The 26,415-nt window shown below is 44.2% G+C and overlaps 1 protein-coding gene across 2 annotated transcripts in view; it reads left to right on the plus strand.

The window, feature by feature from the left end:
- Nucleotides 1-3,947: 3,947 nt before the first annotated feature.
- Nucleotides 3,948-26,415, plus strand: part of EXOC4 (exocyst complex component 4) — a 343,578-nt gene continuing 321,110 nt past the window's right edge. For both annotated transcript variants that reach the window (XM_028746503.2, XM_028746504.2), the window contains exon 1: nt 3,948-4,081. In XM_028746503.2, coding sequence (XP_028602336.1) covers nt 3,996-4,081 — 86 coding nt within the window. In that variant the 5' untranslated portion in view covers nt 3,948-3,995. The remainder of the gene's footprint in view (nt 4,082-26,415) is intronic.

The raw sequence follows: 26,415 nt of genomic DNA on the forward strand, positions 1-26,415 counted from the left end.
CTGCGGCGTCCCCGTATTCATGATGAGATCCGCAGAGAGGTGGGAACCCATCCTGACCCGTTGGGAACGGTTTGATAGAAAGTCTAATATCCACCTGCACAAACACTTTCTTGGTGGTAAAGCAAATACATGGCATTCCAGGTTTGATCACCAGTATCTGCAGGTAGGGCTGAGAAAGACTTCCTGGCTGAAAACTAAGGAGAGGCGCTGTCAGTCAATGCAGGCAATATTGAACTGGATGGGCCAATTGTCTGAGTCAGTGTAAGATAGGTTCCTATGTAGGTCACTGTGGGAAACCAGGATGCAGGATTAGATGGGCCTTTGCTGTGATGGAGCAGGGCCCTTGTGCTTCTTTCTGTTTATTTTTCATATCCTATCGTTCCTTCCCGAGGGGAGACCAAAGCAGCTAACAGAAAACAGCGTGAAACAGCAGAGTGAAAGTCAATAACAAAACATTGTGTATATCAAGTAAAAACTAAATGCACGTCAAACAGTCACAGATACAACTTATTAAGTCCAAAAATTAATAGGACCCAAGTCCCACTTCTGGCATTAACGTCGCATACCCCGTACTTGTCTTCCTAAGGACAGTAGGAACCTTCTTCGCGGTGCAAAGGCAGCAGCAACAGGTTGGCCTGAGCAGAAAAGAAAAAAGTTGCTCTTCCCTGTGATTCCTGAGCCAATCTAATCACCAGAGCTTAATTTCTAAAGAGAGAAATAATGAATCAAATGCTTGGTTGAAAAGGCACACCTTTTTTTTGGTAACGCCTGCTCTCATTGGCTGAGGCTGAGTGGGCAGGCTGTAGTTATTCCATAGGGATGGGAAGGCACTCTGTACGTGCTTATAGCTACACCTATATTTTTGCTTTATTAGAATATGTGCCCCGGGACTACTGAAAAGAGGGGTGAAATTAAGCAGCAACAGAGTCTGCTGCAGACAGAGCTCTCTGCCCACCCACCCCCCTTTAAAAAGCTGCATTAGCAACAGCATTTTTTCCAAAGGTTTCTGTAGCATATTTGGCTTGTAATGTCTGCAGCCAATTGACGAAGACGCAATTGAACGATCAAGGAGATGTTCATAACCCAGGGCTATGCGCTTATTGCTTTTTCCCGTGGAAAATAAAAGTCAATATAGGTTTTATTACATCCTCTCCAGTCCCTCTTCTCCTCACTCAGTTGAGAAGGGGGTAAAAATCACACTGACAGTCGTGTTGTTCACCCTTGTGCTGCTATTGATTATTTTCTGTTTATCTTCTTGGATTCATGGTCTGTTACCTGCAGCTTATCTGATCTATCGCTTGCTTGGATGCTGCAAGGCCCAAATAGCCCGCGAGGAGGAAGGCATTGCGATGGATGCTTCCTTTCCATCAAATGGCAGCTAAGGAAGTCACATACTGGCTTCCCCTGGGCAGACCCATCCCTGAAGTGGGAGCGCAATTTGCCGCTTCCCTGCTTGCTCAGAGCAAACAGCAAATGGCCGCTAGGTGAAGAAAAAGTGCCTGTATTATTATAGCACTGGGGGGGGGGTAATGCACTGATAAACAGTATGGTGTAGTGGTTAGAGCAGTGGTTCCCAAACTTGTTTGGGCTCATGCCCATTATTCATAATAGTGATTTGCATGACCTATTAAGATAATAACACAATAAAATTCAAAATAGTAAGAATCAATTGCACGTTTATTCAAAATCCAATTAAAACTCTTTATTATAATTCAACAAAATTGATGAACTTCATCCAGTGTTACCAGCACCCCTCTGCTGCCCCTTTGCCTCTTAGCATACCCCCTAGGCAATCCCATTAACCCTTGGGGAACCACACAGTTAGAGTGTCAGGCTTGGACCAGGGAAGCCCGGGTTCAAATCTCCACTCAGCCATGGAACTCACAGGGTGAGTTGGAGCCAGTCATTTTCTCATAGCCAAGCCTACCTTAGAAAGGCTTATCTTGCTAGCCTGCGGGCAGGGACTGTCTTGTTTTAATTGATTTTATGTAAGCCACTCTGGGAGCCCCTTTGGCTGAAGAGCCCTGAACAAATGCTCCAAATAAATAAATAAATAGAAATATTAAAAAAAACTGTTGTGGGGATCCCTTGTGCTTTCCTGAGCTCCTTTGAGGAAGAGCGAGGTGGAAAAATACAATAAATAAATGATCCCTGGTGGATTTCGCAATCGCTTGTAAAATCTGAAGAACTACACCTCAGTTTCTGCATCCCTGATGGATTTTGCAAGACTAGTCTCTAATGCGTAAAGAGTAATAATATGGATAGAAAATCCAGGGGATCAATATGGCTCAGTCAGATGCTGTAGTGCAGGGAAAGGAAACCTCAGCCCTGGGGCCTAAATGCGGCCCTCCAGGTCTCTCTGTCTGGCCCTTGGGACTTTCCTCAAACCACATCCCCTCTCCTCAGGTTACACCTCTTCCCAGACCAGTTTTGCATCCCCCTTGAGTGCTTTTGCCTGCCTGGAATGTGGATTTGAACTCTGATAATGCTACTTACTAGCCTGAATGGAGGATAAATAGGGGTGTGTGAATGTGTGTATATACTGCCCAAAGCTATGTTCCATGTTCGTTGCTTTGGCCCGATTTGCCTCCATCAATCCTTTGATACTCACTGCTTCTCTAGTTCAAGGGTGCAAAAGCTGATGGTGTAAAAGCTGATGGAGTTTGGCAACATCTGGACCAAGGCTACCCTCCGCCCCACCTCTCAAGATGAAATTGGTGCTGTACATTGAAAGTAGTCAGTCACATTTGAAAGATTTCTTTGCGTATAACCATTTGAACAATAATCTTGTCTTATTTTCTATTCATCAAAATTTATATGCTACTTATTCAAGTGGTAATTAAAAAAGCCTCTTAGTACTGTATTCAATAAAATATATAGTTTTAATTCTATTAATGTTTATTTGTTTTTGGTTTTTAATCATTGTCCCCACCCACTTCTGTTTTTAGCTGTTCCTATTTTATCTGTAAGCCGCCTTGAGTCCTTGCCGTGAGTCCCTGTCAGGGAAACAGGTGGGGTGTGGGTGTGCGTGTGTATATATATATATATATTTGCTTTCGTAGATTTTCACGGGTACAAGAATGCAGGTTTTGGTGTCCTCGGGTGTCTTCCCGTGTAAAAGTTGGGGTGTCTAGGCGACGTTTCGACGAGGTCTCACTCGTCATCTTCAGGCTGGTGCTTTCGGCTTCTTGTTACTGGAACAGAGCTCTGTTACTGGGCTCTGTTCCAGTAACAAGAAGCCGAAAGCACCAGCCTGAAGATGACGAGTGAGACCTCGTCGAAACGTCGCCTAGACACCCCAACTTTTACACGGGAAGACACCCGAGGACACCAAAACCTGCATATATATATATATATACACACAATATCTACTGCTACTACAAATAATAACAACTGATAAAACAATTAAAAATGGTAGATGTAATAACATTATCAAACTGTAAACAAAATCAATAGTTTAAAAACAAACATTCCTAATAAAATCACATGTTTGTGTAGGCTTGCCTAAACAAAATAGTTTTTTAGCAAGCATCAGGAAAGGTACAATGAAGGCAGCTGCCTAAAATTAATAAAAATGTAATATTATTAATAACGTTAATTCTGTGTTGCCTTCTTCTTGTTACGACTACAAGGGGTTTCTTCTTTTCCATCTTACCGCAAGGTGTTTTGTGAATTTATCATCATACTAAATAAAAAATCAGCAAATGTGAAAAGCAACAACCCAAAATTGCTATTCCGCTTCTCTCGCTGCGGCCGCCTCCATCCTTGGTCCATTTGCCTCCCTCGCCTCTCCCACCTGTCAGCCTCCACCTGAGAATCCCTGGCAACTACAAGCCCCAGAGTGCACCGCGCGAAGACGCGCAGCGCCCGGCGTCCTCCCCGCCTCTCCCCGGCCGCTATAGGGCGTTTGGCGGCTAGGCTGCGTGCGGATTGGCTGGAAGGCGGAACGCGGGGGACGTAGGCGGTCTCGACCCTTGTCGGAGGCTGAACCCAAGATGGCGGCGTCTGAGGCGACTGGCCGGTACAGGAGCAGCATGAGCAAAAGCAAGGACCCTTCCGGCCTGCTCATCTCCGTCATCAGGTAGCGGGGCCGGCCCCTCTCCCCAGGGCCTGAGGGGAGGTCGGGCAGTGGGGAGCCGCCCCGCCCCCTCACCTTCGCGGCTGCACCTGAAAGGCCCTCAACTGGGCCTGCGCGTGAGGGAGAGATGCTCTGTGAGGGGAGTGTGAGAGAGTCGGTGGCGGAGGCAGGAGAGCCAGCTGGGCCCTGGCAACGGCATTTGTGGGTGCCATTCATGGTTGGATGTCGTGGGTGCTCGGGCACCCCAGGGAGTTGGCACCTATGGGGGTCGGAGAGTGTGTGTCTGTGAGAGACAGTGAGGTTGTGAGGGATTAATGCGTGTATGTGTTTAATGTGATTAATGCGTGTGTGTGTTTGGGGGAGAATTGCCTGTGTGTCAGAGATTGTGTCTCAGAGGGAGTGTGTGTGTGTGTGTGTGTGTGAGTGAGTGAGTGAGAGAGAGAGAGAGAGAGAGAGATTGTGAGGGATTAATGTCTGTAAGAGTGACAGAAAGTGTGTGTGTGTGTCAAGAGCAGTCATAGGCAAACTTGGCCCTCCGGATGTTTTTGGACTACAACTCCCATGATCCCTAGCTAGCAGGACCAGTGGTCAGGGATTATGGGAACTGTAGTCTCAAAACATCTGGCGGGCCAAGTTTGCCTATGCCTGGTCAAGAGAGTTTGTCTGAGGGAGAGAGAGAGGAGTGAGTTTGTTAGTTTGTTTTTTGTTTGTGTGTATGTGTGTGTGTGGGGGGAGAGAGATTGTGAGAACGAGAAGGGGAGAGATGTGTGTGTCTGAGGGAGAATGTGTGTCTCTGTGTGGGGGAGAGAGGGAGAGTTTGAGGGAGAGAGTGTAGGTCTGTGAGGAACTGTCTGTGATGGAGTATGTCAATCCCAGAGACACAGTGATCCCTGGAATCCCTTGCATTACTGGGGTTCTCCCCCTTTAACTCTGCTCTAGAGATACCTGGGTCTGGCTTCTGTCACCGAAACCTGGTTTGATGAGTATATTTATGTTACCTTCTCCCAAATATGACCACCTGGTTGGTGGTGGTTGTTGTTACATACAGTGGAACCTTGGTTGTCGAATGTAATTTGTTCCGGAAGACCGTTTGACTTCCAAAACCTTCAGCAACCGAGGCGCAATTGCCAGTCTGCAAAATCCATTGAAAAAATGGAGAAACGCGCCTCGGAAGCCATTTGACTTCCGAAGCGCGTTAGAAAGCGCATTCACTTCTGGGTTATCGGCGTTCGAAAGCTGAAACGTTCGACTTCCAAAACGTTTGACAGCCAAGGTTTCACTGTATTTATTTATACCCCACCTTTTCCCCTGACAGGGACTCAAGGCGACTTTCAGATAAAAATAAGAACTGCTGAAAACCTGAGGAAACAATAAATAAAAACAATTAAACATGGCTGGAATTAAAACTGTATATATCTATGTAAAACCTATTAAAACAATACAGATACAGTGGTGCCTCGCAAGACGAAATTAATTCGTTCCGCAATTCTCTTCGTCTTGCGAGTTTTTCGTCTTGCGATGCACGGTTTCCCATAGGAATGCATTGAAAATCAATTAATGCGTTCCTAGGGAAACCGCCTTCAGACCAGGTCCGGGGACAGTCTGTCCCCCGACCTCTTCTGAAGGCTGGGGGGGGGGGGACAAGGGCTTTTTTCCCACTGCCAGCCTTCAGAAGGCTGTTCTGAAGGCTGGCGGTGGGAAGAAAAGCCCTTCTTCCCACCTCCCGCCCTGCAAGCTCCGGGGACAGGAGGTCTTTGCTGCCGACCGCCAGCATTTTAAAAGCCCCTGCTGTCCCGGGGCGATTTTAAAATGCTGGCGGGCGGGAGCGAAGTCTCCGCTGCCCCGGGGAGATTTTAAAATGCTGGGGGTCGGCAGCGAACGCTTCGCTCCCGCCCGCCAGCATTTTAAGATCGCCCGGGGCAGCGGAGAAGTCTCCGCTGTCCCGGGAAGGCAGGCGGGGGGAGCAAAGACTTTTGCCACCGCCTGCCTTCAGAAGAGGTCCAGGACCTCGTTCCGATGCCCGGCGGCAGGGTGCGAGGTTCCCGCCCCACCGCCCGGCATCGGGGCATCGTTCCGATGCCCGGTGGCGGGGGGAGAGGTTCCCGCCCCACAGCCCCGCTTCGGAGCAGCGTTCCGAAGCGGGGCGGCTGGGGCAGGTGTTCCCTGGACCTCTTTTGAAGCAAGCGGCTGCGGAGAGAAGCGATCTCCCCGCAGCCGCTTGCTTCAAAAGGGGTCTGGGACCTCTTTTGAAGGAAGCGGCTGCGGAGAAAAGCGATCTCCCCGCAGCCGCTTGCTTCAAAAGGGGTCCGGGACCTCTTTTGAAGGAAGCGGCTGCGGAGAAAAGCGATCTCCCCGCAGCCGCTTGCTTCAAAAGGGGTCCGGGACCTCTTTTGAAGCAAGCGGCTGCGGAGAAAAGCGATCTCCCCGCAGCCGCTTGCTTCAAAAGGGGTCCGGGACCTCTTTTGAAAGAAGCGGCTGCGGAGAAAAGCGATCTCCCCGCAGCCGCTTGCTTCAAAAGGGGTCCGGGACCTCTTTTGAAGGAAGCGGCTGCGGAGAAAAGCGATCTCCCCGCAGCCGCTTGCTTCAAAAGAGGTCCAGGACCTCTTTTGAAGCAAGCGGCTGCGTAGAGAAGCGATCTCCCCGCAGCCGCTTGCTTCAAAAGGGGTCCGGGACCTCTTTTGAAGGAAGCGGCTGCGGAGAAAAGCGATCTCCCCGCAGCCGCTTGCTTCAAAAGAGGTCCGGGACCTCTTTTGAAGCAAGCGGCTGCGTAGAGAAGCGCAGCCGCTTGCTTCAAAAGAGGTCCGGGGGCAGCGGGAAGCGCTTCCCGCTGCCCCCGGACCTCTTTTGAAGCAAGGGGCGGTGGGGAGAAGCGATCTCCCCGCCGCCCCTTGCTTCAAAAGAGAAGACCCGCTGTCCCCGGGGCAAGCTTCGTTTTGCGAAGCAAGCCCATAGGGAAATTCGTCTTGCGAGGCAACTCGAAAACGAAAAAACCTTTCGTTTTGCGAGTTTTTCGTCTCGCGAGGCGTTCGTCTTGCGGGGTACCACTGTAATTACAATAGAAACAGCACCACACCATCTCTTCATTAAAAGCAGTCAGTTTTCAAAAGCCTGTTGAAACATGAAGATCTTCTTAACCTGCCAGTGGAACAATAACAAGGAAGGAGCCAGTGTGGCTTCTGTAGGGAGGGAGTTCCAACATGTGGGAGCAAACACTGAGAAGGCCCTTCACTGTGCAGTGACAGGTGGGATGGGAAGCTGCCCAATACAGAATCAGGCCATTGGTCCACCTTGCTCAATATTGTCTGCACTGACTGGCAGCAGCTCCTCGTTCTTTCAGGCAGAAGACATTCCCAGCCCTACCTGGAGACGCCACTGGGGATTGAACTGGGATCCTCCCACATGTAAGGGCACTGAGCTACCACCCCTTCCCCAAGTAAAACAGCCAAGCAAATATAAGTCATGTTTGATATGTCATTGAAAATCCGTTTTAGGAACATAGGCCCTGTACTTGAAGAGTATTGTTTACACTGTTTGGCAGTGGCTCTCCAGGCTTTCAGACAGGGAGTCTTACCTGGCCCTACATGGAGATGCCAAGGATTGAACCTAAGAAATTCTGGGCCCTTATCCAGCGTTGGTCCAGAAGTTGCTTGACTACAACTCCCCTTCTTTCCTGACCATTTGTCTTGCTGGCTAGAATTGGTGGGAGATGTTCCTACCATTGATCAGGTACCCTGCCCAACAGTTGGCCACTTGAGCAGCTCTACCTAGTTTTTTGGGGGGAAGGGGTCTCAAAAAAAGTGTGGTACAGTTCTCCACTCTGTTCTAGCAGTATTTCTGCTTGAATTGGTGGAAGTGAAGCCTTATAGCCAAAGGAAAGTGTAATATTAATGCCTAGACTAGGAGTTCCTTTCAGAGGGGTTGGACTTCCTGCATTGCAGGGGGTTGGACTAGATGACCTTTGGGGTCCCTTCCAACTCTATAGTTCTATGAGTCCAGGAAGAATAAGGCAGTATTCATGATCCTCTTCCCTCCAGTTTATCTTTACAACAACCCTGTGGTCTGAAAGAGAGAGCGACTGTCCCAAGGTCACCCAGTAAGCTTCATGACTGACTGCATATTTGAACTTGGGTGTCTCCAGGCTTGTCTAATACTCTGTCTAAGTGCAGCAGCGTGCATGTTGACTCTTCTGTGCTGGATTAAGGGGAAATGGTGTTAGATGCAACTGCATCAAAACACTCCAGTTGTACAGATAAGTACCTGGAAAAGTAGAGGGTTGTGTTAGCACCCCTCCTTGGCTAAGACTGTTTGTGTAGAAGTGAATGTTCCGAATCAAAATCAGAGTGGCTTTACATCTGCAGAGGTAAAAGAAAAAATTTAAGGGACCGGCTAGAAAGGGCCTCAGCTTCTCCCAGGGACTTTTAATTTGAGAGACTCCAATGCTGTGGAGAATGTGAAGTAGTAACAAGAACACCATTGAGTAGGCTAAGATTATATTGAGAGGGGGTATTAGTTAGTGATGTAGAAAGGCAGAGGTAAGACTTGCATTCATGCATTTAAGAAATGGAATGAGTCTTCTCACATCTTCTGGTCATATCTGTATATGGGTCTGTGGGGCTTTCTTTCATCTATTTCTTTAGGTCCAGATTCAACTAAATAGGTGTGCTAGCGGCAGCCAGTCCAACAAGTACCACAAACGTAACTGGCCATTTTCCGCTTTTCTCTTCCTGTTCACTCCTCCTACAAATTGACTCAGGGGAGGGGGTCAGGAGAACCCCCAGGACAGAGTGTAGGAGGAGAAGAGAAGATTTCATTCCATCTGGCAAGCAGAAATGCTTGCACTGTTGAATCCCACCCTCAATTACATTTATGAATCACTATGAAATATCCTGAAGCAATTTAATAAAACCATCAACAATAAAAACATATATAAAACAATTTCATATATATATAAACAATTTCATATCCAATACAGTTATTGATGGGATAAAATGGTCCTCTTTGAGGGAAGCTGATATTAGTTGATTTAATCTGTGCTGCCTACGTCTTGTGAGTAGGTTGGCTAGAGCCTTCCCACATTGTTGCTTTCTGAAATGAGCCTTTCCTCAATTTCGTTTTTTGGTAGTGTTCCAATTTGTTGACCCTGCCCACTTTTGGAGTAACTTTCCATCTGGGTGGACGCGGGTGGTGCTGTGGTCTAAACCACTGAGCCTAGAGCTTGCCGATCGGAAGGTCCGTGGTTCGAATCCCTGCGACTGGGTGAGCTCCCGTTGCTCGGTCCCAGCTCCTGCCAACCTAGCAGTTCGAAAGCACGTCAAAGTGCAAGTAGATAAATAGGTACCAGTCCGGCGGGAAGATGAACGGCATTTCTGTGCGCTCCTCTGGTTCGCCAGAAGCTGCTTAGTCACGCTGGCCACACGACCCGGAAAAACTGTCTGTGGACAAACGTCGGCTCCCTCGACCAGTAAAGCGAGATGAGCGCCGCAACCCCAGAGTCGTTTGCGTCTGGACTTAACTGTCAGGGGTTCTTTACCTTTACCTTTTTAACTTTCCATCTGCACCGTGTTGCTGTTTTGTTCACATTCCTTTCTAAAATACGGGTAGATGGTATGGCACTTATGATCACACACTTGGTTGGTATAAACTCATGTGTCAGCCTATATTTATGCAGAATCCCTTATTTATGAATGTGATTGGATTGGTGTAACATCTTTCATTTTTTTTTGCACTTGTGAAGTTTCACTCCGTTTAATTTTGAAATGCAGTAAAGTGGGAACCTTAAACTGATGTGGATTGGGCCCCCCTCCCCCACAGCGCCTCCAAAATCATACCCCAGAGAGTTAAAAGGGTCTCGCACTCTCAGGAGCATTTTTATAGGGTAGGTGTGGATCTGGAAAAGCAGGACAGAAAAAGGAAGCTCCATTGTGTGCACTTGGAAGTCTGTTGTGTAAACGGAGCTGCAGAGTTGGATATATTCCTGTGCCTCTCCAAGATGATCTCACCTGAACTACCTTTAATCAGTGAGGCCATACAATTATTATTATTATTATTATTATTATTATTATTATCTTATCAAGTGATACAAATAACTTTGCCGTTCATCATTTGATATTATTATTTAAGTTGTATTTAACCATATTGTGTTTTAAAGAAGGACTGCATGAGGGCCAGAGCTCACATTTATTTATTACTTTTACACAAGCCCTTTTTTCCAAGGAGACCAGAGTGCTGCTTGCAGTTACCTTGTTTTATTCTTACAGTAATGGTCAGATGGTGATTTGTGAACTGCATAAATGGATAAATTACCTTGCATTTTTGCCTTCCCCTTTCCATATATTGAATGTGGGGTTGAGAGACCTAATCTAAGGTTGTTCATTTCTGTAGCTTAGGTTGAAAATGTAAGTTAGAAGATTATACAACAGAGCTGTTAATGAAAACTGATCTCATGAGTTCTGACATTTAGGATACAAAAGAAATCGATTGAAATAGTTCTTGTGTGGGCACTGGAAGCTTGCTCCTGCCGTGTTTGCTATCAAGGCATTGCGGTGCTGAGGTACAATATGAGGTTTTGAAAGTAAAACTGACTGGAAATGAAAGGTGACCTATTAATTTTATTGTCCAAGCTGACTGCAAAAAGTAAATGGCACAAAGGAAATTAAAGTGGATGCTCTTTTAGCAGGAGCTTGGGTTTTTAAAAAGAAAAGAAAGATTGTTCTGAATAGGTGCCATTTTTTCCTTCCTATTATGAAATTCTGAAAAAAGGGTGTTCTCAATCATGATTGGATTTCTGGTGGAGTTGAATGAATTTATTTGCCGCTGAGGGCCTCAGTGAAATCGAACATACTCTGGAGGCTTGAGGATGACATATCTTTTGCTAAAATTTACTGCAAATTGGATTCATAGATGTGGCTAGATTGCTGATGAGGCAACCAGCCAAGCAACATACAACACCTCTGGTCTAAAACATCTGCACTGGCTGCCCATATGCTACTGCATCAGGATCAAGCTTCTTATGTTGATATACACAGTCTTGAACAACTTGGGTCCAGGGTACCTTATGTCCCCTGAGCCCTTATATCCCACCTTGATCGCAGAGATCATCCGGAGGAGCGCTATTAGTTGTCATCAGTGTTATAGAGGCTTGACTGGTCTCAACTAGAAGGGAGGCATTTGGTGTGGAACACTGTTCCAGTAGAGATTCAGCACATATCTTCACTTTTGACTTTCAGGCGTCTCTTGACCTTTTTATGCAGGCAGGCCTTTGCCGTTGTTTAATATTTAATTTATTGATTAATCAGTCACTTTAATTAGTATTTGCATTATTTTTAATGGTGTTTTTATTGTTACACTCCACCCTAGTATTTTATGCTATGGCGGTATAGAAATAGCTAGTAGCTAAATGAATGAATGAATGATGCCACTGCTTCTTCAAATAGGCCCATTACCTTTGACTTTATTGCCTAGCATTTAATTCAGGAAAACAACTAATGACTTTTTTTGGAAACCATAATAGGGTATTTTCCACGGCTGAGACTTTTAAGTCAGAAGTGTCTCCTGCTTTTTGGTCCAAGGGCTACATGCATCCATCTCCACCCCCCCCTGGGACCTTATTCCAATCCATAATCTTTTGTGCACCCAGGCACTCACAGCAGCACCTCACCTCCCACAGCTGACCTGTACTGATCAGCTGGGAAGGGGGTTATTGCCCCACTCCACTAATTAAATAATCAACTTGATCTGTATCCCTACTGGGGTGCTGGGCTGGCAGAGAGGTGTACATATTATTTATTTATTGCTGCTACTACCAAAGTTGGTGGGATCTGAGGAGGACAGAAAAAAATGCTTGGGGGGATCAGCCCCCAAAACTAATGTTTAACCTCCCCTGCTTTAAATTATTTCAGATAGTGCAGGCCCTTTTTTAGTGGACAGAGCTTTTGAATAAACAGAGATTCTTGCAGATGTGCCACTTGTCCCAAAGAGGATATAGTCATGCTACTCTTAAAAAAATAGCAAATGTGACAGAAATAAAGGGGAGAAAGAAAGTCAGATCACTTTAACAATAAGAATAATCCATCAAAAAGATAAATAATCCATCCATCCTAATGTAAACATATATATTACCATAAGCCCTCCATAAGTCCAAATAGGAAATTGACAATTATAATTTGCATTCAAATAAAATCAGGTAAGATCTTCAGACTATTGAGGAATGGATAGTGAGTGTTTGTCTTTCCAACCTTGAAGTATATATAGATCTCCTTGCAGCAATAAAAACTTGCAGGATCCATTTTTGTTGTCCATCTGTTAGTCCCCTCCTCACAAGAATCCACAAATATTGAAGTTAATATGGACAACAATTTCTGACCAAACAAGCAACACCAGAGGACATACCCACCTCATAAGCCTCTTCATGTCACTCTTAGTGGATGCTATACTATTTAAACATCTTGCCATCCTCATTGCATTGAGATGGTTTAACACTCTGGTAAGCAAGAAAGGCTCAGGAAAGAGCTGTGTCTCTTCTCACCCAGAGTCAGCTTTGGATAAGAACTGAAACAGGTGTCCCCCGTCACCCCATCTTTCTGCAGAGAAGAAAGATTATTTCTCTTTGCCCAGTCCTTCCGCAGGCACAGAGGGTTTGATGGGAAGGCTGCCTGAGGCTGCCGTGGGTCTAGTGCCTTTATTTTGCCTAGCTGTCTAGATCCCTCTTTCTGTGTCACTTGCAAAACTAATGTATGGGGAAATAGAGAATCATAGACCTCTTGTCTTTAAAGTGTTGCCATGAATTAGGAAAAAAAATGCATATTTTGCTTTGCAATGTTTATGGGCTGCTTTCCTTTTCTAGTTTATCTCCTCAGTTGTAATGTGCTAGTGAATAATCCACTGACCATTTCTTAGGTATTTGTTAAAGCATCAACATTTCTTCAGAGTTTTTTAATGCACCAATTTACGGTGAAATAAAATTGTGCTGGGTATAGTTTTAAAGGCATGGTTGACAACTACCTAATGGATGTAAAAATTCTAAAGGCTGTAATTGTAGCTGCTGTCTAAAAAACTGAGTGTTTGAGATGCAACTTGATCTGTATTTGTATCTTTAAAATGTAGTGTACTGGGTGGAGAAATCCAGCCAACTGGTGAAGGACAAACTGGACAATATTGTCTTCTAGAGGGATATGTTTATGTGCTTCTATTGATTTCTTTCTCTCCCCTCCTCCTCCTCCTAACCTTTTGTTTTGCCCCTACTTGGTTGGAACGGCTTTTGTATTCTGAAACAAGCTATCTGGCATTTAGCAAATGCTATGTCTTGGTGAGAGCTTGTCAGAATTTTTTTAATTGGTGAATGTATCTGCCTTTATTTATTGTTAGGATTTTTGTTATCTAGTTCAGGCTGCAGTCCTGTGCACGCTTACTTGGAAGTAACCCTCACTGAACACAGTGGGACTTCTGAGTAAACTTGCATAACGCTGGACTTGTAAGGATTGCTTTAAAAATGACAACCCCACCAACCTTCTATCTTAAAGGCCTTCTTTAATTGGGAAAACAAAGTTTGGTTGTTACGTAATGAGACTGTTTTTGTCATTGGGACACACTCTGAATGTTAGGAAGGATTATCTGGTTTCAATAAAGTTCGAATTTCAGAAAGGAAATAGGGAAATAGTATAGAAAGGTATCCACTAATACGGAAATGCACACTTAACTTGAGAGCAAATCCTGTTGAACTAATCTGGACTTACTATTAAGTAATGAGTGAGTTTATATATATTTGTAAATACTGAAGGAGAAGGTAGTCATAGCTTACATATACTGATGGATGTTCTTATAGGATCGTGAAAGTAGTAGAGGCCCAGTTCACTAGGCTAAACCATGGCTGAGCATGAATGAATGAGTATGCAGGGATGCACAGGAAAAATTGCAGCTTCTTCGTTCCTCCTTCATTTCTGCTGCCACCTCACTACCCCACGCTAAGCCATAGTTTGGCTTACTGTTGCATCTGAGGCTGGGCTGATAGTTTGTCTTGCTCTAGAAAAAACATGAGCCAGGCTTGTTCTTGGCTTACCAGTTACCACTTGAGGTTAGTTTGTGGGAGATAAACCATGCATCCAGGTTGGGACCTAACGCAAGCTACATACACTATGACTTAGCTCTTGGTGGTGGCAGCAGGAGCAGAAGAATAAGGCAGCCATGTCCCCCCCCCCCCCCGCCCCCCGTGAGTGCTTACATGTTCATACCTAGCGTTGGTTTGGTCTAGCATAACTTCTGAAACGGCCCAGTGATTTCAAACTACCAGGAACATTTGCTAAGAGGTACCAGCAAGGCAGTTGAATTAAATGTGTTTCGATAAGGCACAAGTTCTCATCTAGAACAAGATCATTATCCATCTGCAATTCAGGAATCTTTTGCCCAATGTGGGGCTTGAACCCTGAAACCTGAGATTAAGAGTACCATGCTGCTCCAAAAGCACATTGTTAACTCACTCTTTGGCTTGCCTGTTTGTGCTTGGTGCCATTAGTGAAAGCGCGTCTCATGAGCAGCTTCGGGTTACAAACGGACCTCTGGAACAGATTACCGTAAATTTCGCTCCATAACACGCAGATTTTTCCTCCTAGAAAGTAAGGGGAAATGTCTGTGCGTGTTATGGAGCGAATGCCTACAGATGGCGGGGGAATATCCTGCAGTCGTGAGCAGCCCGTGGCTCGCTTTGAAACAGCAAAGCGGGTGTAAGCGGCTCCTGTAAGCTAGCAGAGCCGGGGAGGAGGGAGAGAAGCAGAGCGGGAGTTGGCTGCTTTAAAACAACCCCTGCTCTCTGTCCCTGCCTGCAGTTTTTTGCTGTCCGATTTTGGATTAGCCACTGTAGGGGCTGTGTGTGTGTGCTTGAGCTATCGTTCTCCTCCTCCTGCTTCCCCTTCACTCCCCCTGCGACTTTAGAATCCACACTCTGTGTCTCTCTGTGTGTGTAAGGACTCCTTCTCCCCTTGCTTCCCATTCACTCTCCCTGCGACTTTAGAATCCACACTCTGTGTGTCTGTGTGTATGAGGGCTCCTTCTCCCCTTGCTTCCCGTTCACTCTCCCTGCGACTTTAGAATCCACACTCTGTGTGTCTCTGTGTGTGTAAGGGCTCCTTCTCCCCTTGCTTCCCGTTCACTCTCCCTGCGCCCCTGGGCTCTCTCAGCGCCCCTGCGACTTTAGAATTGACACTCTGTGTGTCTGTGTGTGTGTGAGGGATCGTTCTCCTTCTCTTGCTTCCCATTCACTCCCCCAGCACCCTGCGACTTTAAGGCCAGTTCTCTCTCTCTCTCTCTCTCTGTGTGTGTGTGTGTTTTGACCTCACTGCGCTTGTTGGGGGAGAGTGTTGGTCGCAATTTTTCTTGATTTGTCTCAGAGTGGTTACTATCGTGGTTTCCTTGCTGGGGAGGAAGGAGAGACGCAGAGCCTGCTTGTTCTAAAGGAGCAAAGCCGGAGAGGAGCCTCTCCTGCATTATTAGCAGCATCCTTCTCCACACACCCCACGCGTGCTGCTTGTCCCTTGAGTGCTTTTCCTTCCCTCCCCACTTAAAACGTGGTTACAAAGCACGGATCCACATGGATCCTCAGGATTTTTGCACTGGGTCACCCCAAATTCACCATCAGATCACATAGCATGTCCATGGCTACAGCCTGCACAAAAAACACACACACACCCACTGTTTCATGGGGCCGCAGTGGTGCAAAAACGTGGTTACAAAGCATGGACCCACATGGATCCTCAGGATTTTTGCATTGGGCTACCCCAAACTCACCGTCAGATCACATGTCTGTGGCCACAGCATGAACCACAAAAATCATACATCCACTGTTTTGTTTAGAATATTTTTTTCTTGTTTTCCTCCTCTAAAAACTACGTGCGTGTTATGGTCAGGTGCGTGTTATAGAGCGAAAAATACGGTAAGTTCGTAACCGGAGGTACCACTGTAATACAATTCAAGTGTTCTGTGTACCTCATCTTAATTCGGACAACAGTCATGTCTTATCATTCTAATATTGTTGGGGTAAGGATAGGTATAGGTTGGAAGCTGAGGCTGAAGGAAGCGAGGTTTTCCTGAGGTACCTTGTTGAGGCTGTGGATAAGCTGGGTTTGCTTTCCTCAGAGCAGCAAACAAGCATAGTTAGTGTCTTATAATAGAACTAAAAATTCAAGTCCATCTCTACTGGCGAATCATCTTGTCCCATTGAGCCTGATGCAAAGAACTGAGAGCTTCCTAGTTTGGCAGTGTGATAGCAGTTGACAACACATTCTCCTTTCTGAGAATTAGAGCTGTATCACAAATTCCACTGAGGGAAGGATTTTAGTTGTGTCTGGGCACTTGTCAGTTCTTGCTGTTGATATCCCTCGTTCCCACAGTCCATCTCTATTAACAGGTACAAACTGATATACCTTCCAGCAAATGGCTGGTTCCCCAGGTGCATATTTTATCTCCCATATATTTTAATCTGTAGCCTTTTCAGCTCGCCTTTTTTGTTCCACATGCCCTGCTTTCTAAATAGGTATGCTCAGTGAAATTGAAGAAATAATGAGATAATGTGTTATGCATTTTAGGTTAAATCACTAAATATCCCTATTTCATTTATCTTGAGTATATTTTAGCTTATCCCCCCCGCCAATTTGTGTAATTGCTTCAATGGGATTTCAGAATGTATTATCAGATATCTATTTTGAGGTTAAGTACTGCCAGAAGCTGTAGATAATTTCATATGGGAGTTGTCCTTAAAAATAACTTTTCAATTATAACATTCAAATAAGATTTCTTACATTCTGAAAGCAGTGAACACACACACACCTCTGGACACTTACTAGAATATACTCCATGTCCAAACTTGGGCTTTACAAAATGTTTATTTATTATTATTTATTTGAGAATGCTTAAATTACCAGAGTTTCTGTCTAAGCAGTGTACATAAAAATTAAAAAGCATGCAGTGGAAAACTTGTGGCGGTGCTACATTTTTTGGATTCAGACCAGTGGCTGTTGTCAGTGATGACTGGTGATCAAATACACTTTTATTGTTTAGGGTTGACAGAGTGAAATGCAGCCCTGCTCCCTAGACATATATAAGCTGAGATAAAGATTTTGGAAAGCTTGTTGAAAGAGGAATGTCGTTTTCAGAGGCCAAAGACAATAGAGAAGGAACATAGTTTTCCTAGTTTTCCTTTCTATAGTATTCAACTCACTTCACACATTCTCATCCAGCACATCTTTAGCATAGTGAATGTGCTATGGTATGTGAACTCCATATGTATGTTTTAATAAATTACTTTTTTATAGATAAGCTAATTCCTGTCAAAAGGTGGTTCTTCATCCTTTTAAAATGAACGGCTAGATGGACTTTTCCAAGAGAGGCCACCACAGAAAGAATCCTGTTCTGCTTCCTCTTAGATTTTACAGCGTGAATAAATGTTGCCTGAAGTAGACCTTTTTTAGATGACCCCAACAAGCTTGTATGTGAAGTAATCCTTTGTTGTTGTTTAGTCGTTTAGTCATGTCCGACTCTTCATGACCCCATGGACCAGAGCCCACCAGGCACTCCTGAAGTGATCCTTAGGACTACCTGATTAGGCAAAAGCTCCATCTAGTCCACTGTTCTTTATCAAACAGTTTTATCAGGTTTCCAGTTTTTGTGTGCATGGCCAGAGATCCCTGACAGCCCCAGTATCTGAACTACGTAGTGCTATAAATGCTCAGAATTACGTAACAAGGCAAAGAAAAATAAGCCCATTCAGATAATATTGAAACATTTGTTTTCCTGTGAGTTCATGTGAAGTTGTTCAGATCTCTGTGCTTCTAATGCAAAAGAAGCAACCCTGTCCATGATGGATCTTTCTGTTCTAGCAAAAAAATGATTTTATGCAGATTAAACCATGAGCCAGAGTTAAGGTAGTGGAGGAAAGAATTTAGCTGTAACTGCTTTGTGAATGGGACAGTCTTGGATAATGAGGAATATCGTTTATGGAATCAGAGACATACCGTAGGTACAGTGCCTCTAGCTAAAAATGTATTTTCTCTAAGGGCTATCTAACATGCCCAAAGGCATTTGCTGAAACTTTAGGTGTGTCTTTCTGGCAGAATAGTAAGGTTGGAAAAATACACATTCATGTTTAAAGTTGAACATTAAACCATGGAGCAGATTTAACTCAACAAAACAGTGATATAGCTTGTAGAATAAATATATCTTAGCTGATGTTTAAAATTGAACTTTAATGAAACTCTATGGTAAAATATGTGAAAACAAGTTAACATAAGGCCTAAGGAGTCATATTCCTCCTCAGTTTTCCCATTTAGATGTGGAATGGAAAGGAAAAAATATGGCACACAAGGACAGATGACATCACATGTGTGGCACATGTAGTCAGTCTGAGGATGCTTCTTTTATGTTCTTTGTGTGCTATCTTTCTCCACATGTAATTGTTGTGATGACAATCTTATGGCAGAAGTTCACTTCCAGTATGTGTTTTTTAGAGTAGCAGGTTGTCAGGGCTGGCGAATTATCAAATTGTTTTCTGATTGATTGCCTAATATTGCAGACTGGTGCAGTAATTATCTGTTGTTCCTCTGTATCATGCAATAGAGTGGAGTCTGTAGATTTGTCTTGTGAGGTCTTAATTCAGTGTTGCTTCTTTCCACTCCTATGAATTGGGGTTGTCAACTGATCAAATGTTTTAGTCGATTAAGTGTCGTGCTTTAACTCATTAATCAAAGTAAATATTGTATTACCTCAATGAAAGTGATATTTCTGAGGACATGCAATGAAGACAGCAGTTGCTTTCAAGTAAATAAAACTGACAAATTGTTTATTCCCAGGAAAATGATTTCAGATGTCTGAATCAATTCTGAGATGTATAAAAATGGTTCAGGGCAGCACTAAACCACCCTTAAAAAACACAACCCAGCCACCTTGTTTCTTGGAATCTAGTTTAGCAATCCAGTCCTCCTTCTGCTGCATCACAGCACTTGCAGTGGGCAGAGCTGCTTCCATGGATTCAGGCCCAGCTCAATTTAAAGTTAATTGTGAGTGTTGGTTTAGCTAGGCAGTCTTTTTGTGAGCTTTGTTCAAGAACTGATCTAACCAGACAGTGCTAGATCTACAGATTTTGCCATCGGACAATGGTCTGCGCTGCTGTCCCCACTCTCCCTAATCATGAACTCCAGTCAGGGAATATGATGGCTATAGCCAGTTTCCAGTAGCTGAAGTTTACAATAAGGGCTGCTGTCTCCAATTCAATAAATAAGATTAATTGTATTAAAGCTGGCTTTCCAGCTATGCAGAATACACACACACATAGAATCATGTAACTGTAGAGTTGGAAGGGACCCCAAGAGTCTTATAGTCCAACCCTCTGCAATGAAGGAATCGTAGCTAAATGTTCCCTGACAGATGGCTACCACTCAAACATGCCATTCAAAACTAATAAAGGTGACCAAAAAGAAAATTAGAGGCCAACCAAGAAACATATCATGGTTTGTTTTTTTAGGTGCTTCCTAATTCCTTTGGGAGTCTCTCCATATTCTTCCCTTCTCAGCTTCCTGAATGTGGTGATGGTACCATTCCCTGCCAGCAGCCCTACTCCTTAGCCCAATGGGAGTGGCTGACTTACTCCCAAGTAAGCCTGAGGGTAGCAAGGCACCTCCTACTACAGCAGAGGCCCACCCAAGGGCACCCTTCCCCATATATTTGATTGGGTCTGGGAGTCCATGGAGCCTGCCCAGGGAGAGGTGTGGACTGGTGGGGGCACCTCCACCGGTGCAACTGAGCATGCTACGGAGCGCTCCTTTCTGCCCGATCTGCAGTACCTCCCTCCCTCTCTCCTTTTAGTGGCTACATGGTTGAGGCAGGATGTGTGGGGCAGTGTGCTTCTATCTTTTCTTCCTAGGACCCTTCGTCTGCCCTGCCTGCCTTCCACAGGGCTGTGGGAAGGGGGCTTCCAAGGACAAAAGGGCCCCTCAGAGGCTCTCATGCTTGCTTCACTAGAAGAGCAGGGGAGAAGAAGAAGAAGAGTTTGGATTTGATATCCCGCCTTTCACTCCCCTTAAGGAGTCTCAAAGCGGCTAACATTCTCCTTTCCCTTCCTCCCCCACAACAAACACTCTGTGAGGTGAGTGGGGCTGAGAGACTTCAGAGAAGCGTGACTAGCCCAAGGTCACCCAGCAGCTGCATGTGGAGGATCAGGGAATCAAACCCGGTTCACCAGATTACGAGTCCACTGCTTTTAACCACTACACCACACTGGCAGGGAAATTTTACTGCCCCCTCTAAACTTCAACCTGGAGCACATGCCTCTTTTCGCCTCTGCTAGATCCAGACCTGTAATCAGCCCCTAGTAGTTTGAAATTTTTAGAGGAGTTAAAATTCTTGGAAGCCAATATTAGACTTTTTTTTAAAGTGCCAGTCACATAAAGTATCAAGCATTTTGCTTCTGCATAAATGGATAGGCATTCAACCACCTGAGCTGGTTTTTAGAAGGGAGTGATTGCTCTCTATGGAAATGCTGGTTCAGTGCATTTACCCACATTTGTTATTTTAGGTGAATCTTGTTGTCACTAGTATTTTCTGTCATGGCAAAAAGCAGGGATGGAGAGTGAGGAATCATTTTTGTCATTTGCAACTCCCCTCTATTTGCATGAAGCACATAAGGCACATAACCTGGATCTCACCCATTCCTCCTTGATCTTACTTGGTAGTTGAAACCTAGAGACACCCTGTCCTGCCTTTTCAGCTTCTTGTCGATTTTTTGGCCTTTAACGAATTAGCCCAAATGAAAAGTACACACTTTAATGCCTTTAAAAAACAAAACGAAAACCTCAACCTTCTATTTCTTTGTTGTTGCTCAGCCTGGATGAGTAGCCAAGTGGCAAATTGCATGTTTTCTTACACTCCCATTAAAAGTAACTTTGTGTTTTTAAAACATTGCATCTTATTGCAGTTCTTGAATTGGCAGGCTTGTCCCCCTTTATTTATAAATGCATATATCCATTTTTCAAAAAAAGCTTTCACAGAAGAATACAATAAAATCACAACAGTGCAGCCAAAATAAACATTTAAAACATAGGGTTGTATCTAGCTAAATTCTGCTTGGAGTAGGCCCATTGAAATGAATAAACCCAAGTTAGTCATTGTTGTTAATTCCAATGGGTCTACTTTGACTAGCTTTGGATGCAACCCACATAGATTATCCAGTCTATGCAATGGCAAAACAAGAGGTACTCTTGAGAATCCCTTGAAATAAATATTATCTTTAAAGATTAAGCATAATTAGTGCTTGCCTAAATAGAAAGGACTTAAATGCCTGCCTGAATGGAGCAAGGTCCTAGATTTAGATAATGTACTAGCAGGGCATTGTACATGACTTGACTTCATTATGTACATGCCAGAGGTAGTTTTGAAACTGAAAGGTTGCAAATAAATGTGTTTCTGAAATATAAGTTCCAGTGCATACGGTTTCAAGATACTATCCCGCTTTGGCTGGCATTGCATAGTCAATGTTGTTTGGTCTTTGTGGCCAGATCTAGTCCAAGAGGGGCAGATTCAATATGAACACACAGTTAACCTCTCAGAGGAGCTGCAGGAGATAAGGCCTTTTGGAAAATGCGGTGCTGGTTTTGAAAAAGTGACAATTGCTAGAACAATGGGATTTTGAGTGATTTGTAGATCTTCAAGATTTTTGACTTACTGTTGTTTAAGAATAGTAATCCCCCTCTCTTTTTTTAAACAAAAAGCCTCCCCCTTTTTAAATTTAGTTGGCATCCCCTAGCATGGTCTTTCTGGGCCTGTGGGCAGGTTTGCAAACTGGAGAAGCTGTTGTGGACATTGTGCATGCTCTGCACCCTTTCACACTCATTCCCTGCCCATCAGCAATTACCTAACTGGAGTGTGGGAGGGATGGTTTTGAGGGGAATCACTCTTGCAAAGAAAGGGTTGGCCCTTACCATTACAGTTGCAACCCCTGAAATTACTGTTCTCCTCCACCTATGCTGCAGTTGGGCTTGAGAAAACAACAATAGGTATCTTTCAAGCCTAATTTCAGCAGAGTGGGTGGGTGGGAGACAGGATGCTGCAGGTGTCAGGGAATGTGCCCCATGGGCCAGAGGGATCATGAAGGTTTGGAGGAAAAACCAAGAGTGGATTTTTGTGTGGCAGGACTGTTAGCATAGTTCTAATACTGAAAGCAAATTCCTGGGCTTAATTCTAAGAGAATGGTGCCACCTCTGAACCACTTGCTGGCGAGTTTTTTTGCGGGTTCTAATAACGCCCCCCCCCCATAGATCCCACAAGCCTGAAGGCTGCCCACCCTTTATCTAGGTAATTAATGCAGTATAGCTTATTATTTTCTGAGGTGCGTGGTTGCCAGCAGATCAAGTTGAAATACACACCAGCTTTTTAATATTTATGTATTTATTATCCCGCCTTCTGTTTGCAGTAGTGTTTTCAGAAGTTTGAAAGCAGAAAAGTTTTTGTGGTTTTTTTGCTAGGGCAAACACTTCATTTCTCCTCCTCCCTACCTCCTTTGCAAACACTTTGTTGACTTTGCTCCAACAAACATTTTAATGGGACCACAGTGAGTGTTCAGATTCCCTTCATTTACTTTTCTGCAATCTCAGCAGGAATGTATGTAGAGTCCTGAGAATATTAAGTATCTCTTGCCTTGCTCTGAAGGAACATAATGTTTGGATCATAATGGCACACCTGGTGATTTTTTTTGGAGGCTTTTTGCTAGGCTCTGACTAAAAAGAGCATGGTAACAGTCTGAATGTGAAGAAAAACTTTTGTCATAATAATAATAATAATAATAATAATAATAATAATAATGGTTCCCAGCTAGATTGAGGGAGGATTTTTATTATTGAGAAGGATAATTATTAATATGGAACAAAATATTGTGGACTAATAAAAATAGAGTCTTGTGAAAAAGGTTCATAGTTTAATGGGAGCAGTGGTGGAAATGGGCCCTGGAAGATGCATGCCCCACATAAGCCATTTCTTCCTCCCATGTAGTGCTTTTTACTGGGGGGTGGGGGGCTTCCCTTCCTTACAGTCTAAAGGATTCTATAGGGATAAGAACTGGGCTTGAGTCCCATTGCTCAAGCTGCACACTTCTCAATTCAAGAAAAGAGGCTGCAACAATGCAGTTGTTACCTCTGCGTCATGGGGAGGCAAATTAAGGCCCGGGGGCCGGATCTGGTCCAATCACCTTCTAAATCCAGCCCACGGACGGTCCGGGAATCAGCATGTTTTTACATGAGTAGACTGTGTCTTTTTATTTAAAATGCATCTCTGGGTTATTTGTGGGGCATAGGAATTCGTTAACCCCCCCCCAATATAGGCCAGCCGCCCACAAGGTCTGAGGGACAGTGGACCGACCCCCTGCTGAAAAAGTTTGCTAACCCCTGCTCTGCCTGATCCAAGTCCGTCCACGGAAGCTTATTGTTGATGGAGTGTGGCTCTCAGGCTGAGAAAAGCCCTCTGCCTGGTCTATATATTAATGGTGCTAATGAGGAGATCCAGGATGCTGATGACACTAATCAGGAGACTCACAACTTCCTCCTGCCAAAGAAAAGAGGAAAACGTGTGTTTTTGTTGTATTCTTTTTGTGACTGTTCAGCTCCTACATATATTGAAGGCTTCCTCTTCCTTTATAACATGCTTTATATGCTACTATGAAATGTTGCTCAGGAGTCAGATGTCTGTTTGAAAGTGCCTTCCCTGTATAAAAAAATGGGCACCTTGATGGCAGAAAGTGAGGAGGAATTAAAGAACCTGCAGATGGTGACAGCAGCCACAAAATTAAAAGACGCCTGCTTCTTGGGAGAAAAGCAGTGACAAACCTAGACAGCATCTTAAAAAGCAGAGACATCACCTTGCCGACAAAGGTCTTTATAGTTAAAGCTATGGTTTTCCCAGTAGTGATGTATGGAAGTGAGAGCTGGACCCTAAATAAGGCTGATCACCAAGAATTGATGCTTTTGAATTATGGTCCTGGAGGAGACACTTAAGCAGCCTTTCTCAACCTATGGGTCCCCAGATGTTGTTGGACTACAACTCCCATCATCCCTGAGCTCTGGCCTTGCTAGCTAGGTGTGATGCGAGTTGTAGTTCAACAACATCTGGGGACCCACATGTTGAGAAAGGCTGCTCTTGAGAGTCCCGTGGACTGCAAGAAGATCAAACCTATCCATTCTTAAGGAAATCAGCCCTGAGTGCTCACTGGAAGGACAGATCGTGAAACTGAGGCTCCAAGACTTTGGCCACCTCATGAGAAGAGAAGACTCCCTGGAAAAGACCCTGATGTTGGGAAAGATGGAGGGCGCAAGGAGAAGTGGACGACAGAGGACAAGATGGTTGGGCAGTGTTCTCGAAGCTACCAGCATGAGTTTGACCAAACTGTGGGAGGCAGTGGAAGACAGGAGTGCCTGGCGTGCTCTAGTCCAGGGGGTCACGAAGAGTTGGACACGACTAAACAACAGCACCAACAGTAGCTAAACATTATTGACACTTGTTTCACAGCTTTTTTTACTTCCCATTTAAGTCTTGCTAAGACACAATAGATGATTATCCAGATGTGAGTGTCGTCCTTTCATTTGGTCAGCATTTAGTGGCATGAGTTAAGTAGTTATTTATATATGTTTCTTATTTTCTTGGTATTTTTAATGCTCTAAGTTCTCTGATCAGTGCTTTCTTACGAATGTGATAGGTCCAAAGCCATCACCTTGGAAAAGAGGCTTGTGCACTTGAGTATTTCTGATTTGGGACTTATTATTAAGAAGGTCTTGCATTCTGTTCCCACTGTTCTTTCCAGTGTCTGTACTGAAAGCTTTTGGGCACACTTGAGAAATCCTTCCTGTTTTCTCAACCATATAATTATTATAGGCCCATTTCCATTTATTCTTCTGCAGGTACTGTTACTTCCAGAAAAAGAGAGGACTTATTATTTGACTGTAATTCATTCTCACTTTCTCCTGTGCTTCTTCACTGTGTCGGAGGTGAAATCTACACACATATGAAAAAACGTGAAAATGCTTTTTAAAAAAAAACATTTTGAAAAATACATTGAATTTGCCATAGCTCACTTTTGCCATCTAGTGTCACATTTGTATATTGTACTTTACAACACGTTTAAAATGTTTTATTTGCAGCTGTATAGCTGAGTCCCTAGTCTTAGGTGGGCATAGTTTCAGTTGTTTCAACAAGTTCAGAATTGAAAGGCAAATTGTACAAGAGTGGAGAGCTATGTTGACCTTCAGTGATTTTCCTTTCAAACCACTTGACCTATTGCTCAAAACTATCTGAGCAGACCTTGAAAAGGAAATAGGCAAACACATTTGCTTCCACACATGGGCTATTGGCAAGTCAGAAAGGTGAGAGCCAGGACTGTTCTGACATTCTATTAAAAAATAGTGGGAGAAAATTCTAGCTGTTTGGAATAGCTGAGACCTGCTGCCACTGCTAGTTCCAAAAGTTCAGGATCATAGTGAACTTTGGGGAGGGGAAAAATCATTATAGAGGTTTTGAAATAACGAGATTCAATTTGAAAAACAACAACAACCAGTACAAGAGTCACTTAGGCACTTTGTATGTTGTTACATACAGTCAGTACCATGTAGGCAGCAAAAGCCTTCTGCTGTCTAGTCTTGTGACAAAATAAATATGCTGCCTATGTTCATTTTTTCTACTCAGAAACTATATTTGCTTTGAAAGTTCATGCCTAATAATTAAGCTGATAGGGACAGTCTTTAATGGTTTGAAACTAACCCGTATGGTAGCAATGAGACTGCTAGGGAGGAGCAGGCATGTGTGGGCTCTTAGCATTTGCAATGTATTTCCGCATGACAAGAGAACGCCTATATCTGTAAAGGCCCCTAAAATTGTCTGATCAGCCCCACTTGCTCCAGAGTGAAAGTCTTTCTGCATGCTTGAATATAGGGTACAGATTCAGGCTTTCCTTTGTTCTCCCCCTTTGTTTCCCCAGGATCTGATTATCTGTTGTACAATATGAACTCTTTGCTGGATATTGAGCCTTCCATTTCACATAATAGGGCTAATAAAACCCTGAAATCATGAGACGGAGTGGGATAAGAATGAATACATAAATTATAATAAGATGCACACAGGTGATGATGGTGGGAGGTCTTTTCAGATCCGATGAGTGCTGACCTCATTAGTCCTTTCGTACAATAGCTAATGAGGATTTTAAAGGACCTCTGGCTTATGCAGTGTGTGATGCTAGTGACAGGTCGTCTGCGTGCAGTTCTGTGATCTGAAAATAATATTCAGTGAATTATAAGGAACAATAAAGTAGTGGCACCTTTCCAGGA

Source organism: Podarcis muralis, chromosome 10, assembly GCF_964188315.1.
Source record: "Podarcis muralis chromosome 10, rPodMur119.hap1.1, whole genome shotgun sequence".
Lineage (NCBI taxonomy): Eukaryota > Metazoa > Chordata > Lepidosauria > Squamata > Lacertidae > Podarcis > Podarcis muralis.